Consider the following 4218-nt stretch of genomic DNA (forward strand, 5'->3'; position numbering starts at 1 on the left):
ATAGAATTATCATTGACTCTGTGTTTTATAGAACCTAGTAAAGCTATGCTGAAAACTTTTTAAAGATTTGGTTAATTCATTTGGCAAATTTTTAAAGTTCAAGGAGCATAGTTGTTTAAAAAAAAGTTTGTTGTCTGCTGTATTAAATCTAGTTTTGTATATTGACTATGTTTCCCTTGACAAAAAAATCTTTAGATAAGTTGCATTTCCATAAAAAGTAATGAAAAGTCTGCTGGTATTATGCAGACTCTTCTAACTTCTTTTGCTTCACTGGATCCGAGGAAGAGAAGACAAGATTTTTAAAAGGGGGATTGTGTTCCCTTCAGATTGTTATTCTAAATCTGACTTGATGGCAGAATCCAAAGTACATCATCTCCCAGATAAAGCTAGCTGCTTGCCAGACTGCTCTGTTACAATTGAACTGTAAATGGCTCACATCAGCACATTCTGTCAACTTTATATAAGCCCCACTTTATGTAATGTGATTATAGATCCCCTGAACACTGCTCTGTACCTGCAGCTTGCAGACTGATTCTCTTGATATTCTCTATCAGATATGACGACCAGGAAAAGCAGCATGGGCTGATGAGGATACAGGCAGAGAAAACAGGTGGCTAGTGCCTACTTGTTTCATTTTTCTAGAAGCCTATTACCCCATGTTCAACAGAGAGTAGGTAACTGTGTTCTGTCTTACCTTTACTCTCAAGCATTTACTCCTTGATCCCTGTATTTATCACATCCAGAGATGTTTTGGGGATGGCTTACTTTGACCAAAGGCCCTGAGCACTCCATAAGAAGAGCATGTGATCCACGTGGTCAACATGCCAGTCTTCACAATGGGATTTATCCAGGAAAGCTTCACTCTCCGTTTCTCTTTGACTCTATGATTCCCTCTGGTCCCTGATAATGCTGCCTTGATGGCATAAAGAGTTTCTGGAAGATTCAGTTCAGATTGACAAGCATTTATTGAACCTCTGCTGGGTGTAAGCACTGAGTGAGGCACTGGGGATGCAAGGCATATAATGCAAGATCTCTCTTTTGTGGAGGTGACAGGCTAGTGGGAAGACAGACAAAAATCAGAGCTTCAACACAATATGATGAATGCTGAGATAAGACTCCTGGATGCTGAGTACAGGAAGGGGTACTTAATTTAACCTGGAAAGTTAATCCAGGAAAGGTTTCCTGGGGAGATGATGCCTGAGCTGAGTCTTGAAGATTGAGAAAGAATTGTGTAAGTGGGAAGGGAAATCCACACAAAAAGTACAGCCTGAAAAACATCACAGAGATGTGAAGTAGCATGGGCACATGGGCAGGGAAACTTCCAGAAATCAGAATTCTTGGAAGGAAATTTTTCAGATGTGGGTGGGAGATGAGGCTGAAGAAGGTAGCAGGTGTCAGATTGAGAGGGAATTGGATGCTGTGCTACAACCTTGGGCTTTATCCTATAGGAAATGCTGAGTCCTTTATTCCTTGCTTTCTCTCGTACCCACGTTCAATCCTTCAGCAAACCCTCTTGACCAGGTATGCCAAATTTGATCACCATCAACATCATAGTCCAAGCTCTCATGGATCACAGCAGTAACTCCACAATTATAGTGGGAATAAGTCTCCTTCCATTTTGGCTCTCCTAAAGTCTACCCTTTTCACAGAAGTGAGAGTGGTCCCTCTAAAATATAAATCAGATAGTAACATTCCCCAGTGAGTGCTCAAACCTCCAATGGCTTCTTCACATCTAAAATAAAATCCACATTCTTACCAAGGCCTGGAAGGCAAATCCTTACTTGAATTGGCCCCTGCCCTGCTCCCCACTTTGCCTTCAACCCCCTTACACACTGGGCTCCAAACTCACAGGCCACCTTGATGTGCTGGAACATGCTGGCATCTCTCTGACTCAGGTGTTTGCACTCATTAATCCCTCTGCCTACTGTGCTCTTCCTTCCTTCCTGTCCATCTCTCTCTCATGGCCGACCCTCTCCCTTCACTCCCTTCTGCTGAGACAGGCCCCTCCTCTCTACCCTTTCTAAGATACCCCACCTCCATCACTCTTTGTCTCTCTTTCTTACCATATATGTCATTGTACAGTTGTCTTCTTATTGCCTATCTTACCCATAGTAATGCAAGCTTCAAGAAGTCAAAAATGTATCTGTTTTGTTTACTGTTGTATTCCCAGTGCTGGAGCACTGGGGATTTGTCGAATGAATAGATGAATGAATTCAGAACCATTCAAAACTTGGGAGTGAAAGGATCAGGTGTGTGTTTTAGGCTGGTCACTCTGGCTGCAATGTGGAGTACATAAGGGGGTAGATTTGGGGTAAGGGAGGTGGGTAGATAGGAGTTAGAGAGACCAGTTTGGAAGTTCTTGTGTTAGCCCAGGTGAACAGTATGAAGGACTGAACTAAGGCAGTGGTATTTGGCATGAAGGAAGAGGAGATAGACTTAAGAAGTGTTTTGGAGATAAAACTGGCCAAACATGATCAAATTACATCTGGGCCTCTCTTCAGACTCTTGGCTACATAAGGGGATGACAAAGGATACTGGAGCCCTTAGCGGTTGCCACCGCAGGAGACGGTTGGAAGAACCATTGTGGGAGCACTGCACGAGGCGGGCGACTTCTCCCTGCTCACGACCAGACCCCGCAAGCAGCGGAGTCGGTGCTACTGTTGCCCGACAGGCATTTAAATCAAACGGTATTGAGAAGGATTGGGTTATGAAACATAATGGTCCAAATGATGCTAGTGATGGGACAGTACAACTTCGTGGACTGCCATTTGGTTGCAGCAAAGAGGAAATAGTTCAGTTCTTTCAAAGGTTGGAAATAGTGCCAAATGGGATAACATTGACGATGGACTACTGGGGAGAAGCACAGGGGAAGGCCTTCGTGCAGTTTGCTTCAAAGGAGATAGCAGAAAATGCTCTGGGGAAACACAAGGAAAGAATAGGGCACAGGTATATTGAGATCTTCAGAAGTAGCAGGAGTGAAATCAAAGGATTTTATGATCCACCAAGAAGATTGCTGGGCCAGCGACTGGGACCATATGATAGACCAATAGGAGGAAGAGGGGGTTATTATGGAGCTGGGCATGGAAGTTATGGAGGTTTTGATGACTATGGTGGCTATAATAATTATGGCTATGGAAATGATGGCTTTGATGACAGAATGAGAGATGGAAGAGGTATGGGAGGACATGGCTATGGTGGAGCTGGTGATGCAAGCTCAGGTTTTCATGGTGGTCATTTTGTACATATGAGGGGATTGCCTTTCCATGCAACTGAAAGTGACATTGCTAATTTCTTCTCACCACTAAATCCAATCCGAGTGCATATTGATATTGGAGCTGATGGCAGAGCAACAGGAGAAGCAGATGTAGAGTTTGTGACATATGAAGATGCAGTAGCTGCCATGTCTAAAGATAAGAATAACATGCAACATCGATACATTGAACTCTTCTTGAATTCAACTCCTGGAGGCAGCTCTGGAATGGGAGGTTCTGGAATGGGAGCCTATGGCAGAGATGGAATGGATCATCAGGGAGGCTATGGCTCTGTTGGAAGAATGAGAATGGGGAACAATTACCATGGAGGATATGGTACTCCTGATGGCCTGGGTGGTTATGGCCGTGGTGGTGGAGGCAGTGGTGGTTACTATGGGCAAGGTCGCATGAGTGGAGGTGGATGGTGTGGGAAGTACTGAAGCATAACCACCGATATAAAAGTCCTGACAACAGCATCTGGTCTACTAGACTTTCTTACAGATTTAATTTCTTTTGTATTTTAAGAACTTTATAATGACTGAAGGAATGTGTTTTCAAACTATTATTTGGTAAAGCAACAGATTGTGATGGGAAAATCTGTTTTCTGTAGGTTTTATTTGTTGCATACTTTGACTTAAAAAAATAAATTTTTATATTAAAAAAAAAAGGATACTGGGACTGTAAGTGGTCCAGAATGAGAGGGAGCAGCCAGTGCTTTTCCATTTCAGCATTTCCATGGATTAAAACTGCTGAGGCATTCATGTGTCCCTTGTGAAGCACAGAAGCATTGTCTTGCTGCCGATCCCAATGACTACAATGAGTTGGATGTATTTTTGGCACCAGATAGATGTTCAATAATAGTTTTAATGATAGTTTCTACAGCAATTGGGTTTACCCTAGAGGCTGCCCATCTCTAATGACTAGGGCCAAGCCAGCTTATCTTATAAGATCTGGCAAAATTACAGTG

General features: G+C 43.0%; 1 protein-coding gene across 1 annotated transcript; it reads left to right on the forward strand.

Moving 5' to 3' along the window:
- The first annotated feature begins 2648 nt into the window (after positions 1 to 2648).
- Positions 2649 to 4001, forward strand: LOC308621931 (heterogeneous nuclear ribonucleoprotein H3-like). Its single transcript, XM_081242783.1, has one exon. It carries the CDS (start codon positions 2708 to 2710, stop codon positions 3689 to 3691), a length of 984 nt encoding a protein of 327 aa, XP_081098909.1. The 5' UTR covers positions 2649 to 2707; the 3' UTR covers positions 3692 to 4001.
- Positions 4002 to 4218: the final 217 nt, after the last annotated feature.

Source organism: Mesoplodon bidens (genome assembly GCF_964165515.1).
Source record: "Mesoplodon bidens genome assembly, chromosome: 8".
Taxonomy (NCBI): domain Eukaryota; kingdom Metazoa; phylum Chordata; class Mammalia; order Artiodactyla; family Ziphiidae; genus Mesoplodon; species Mesoplodon bidens.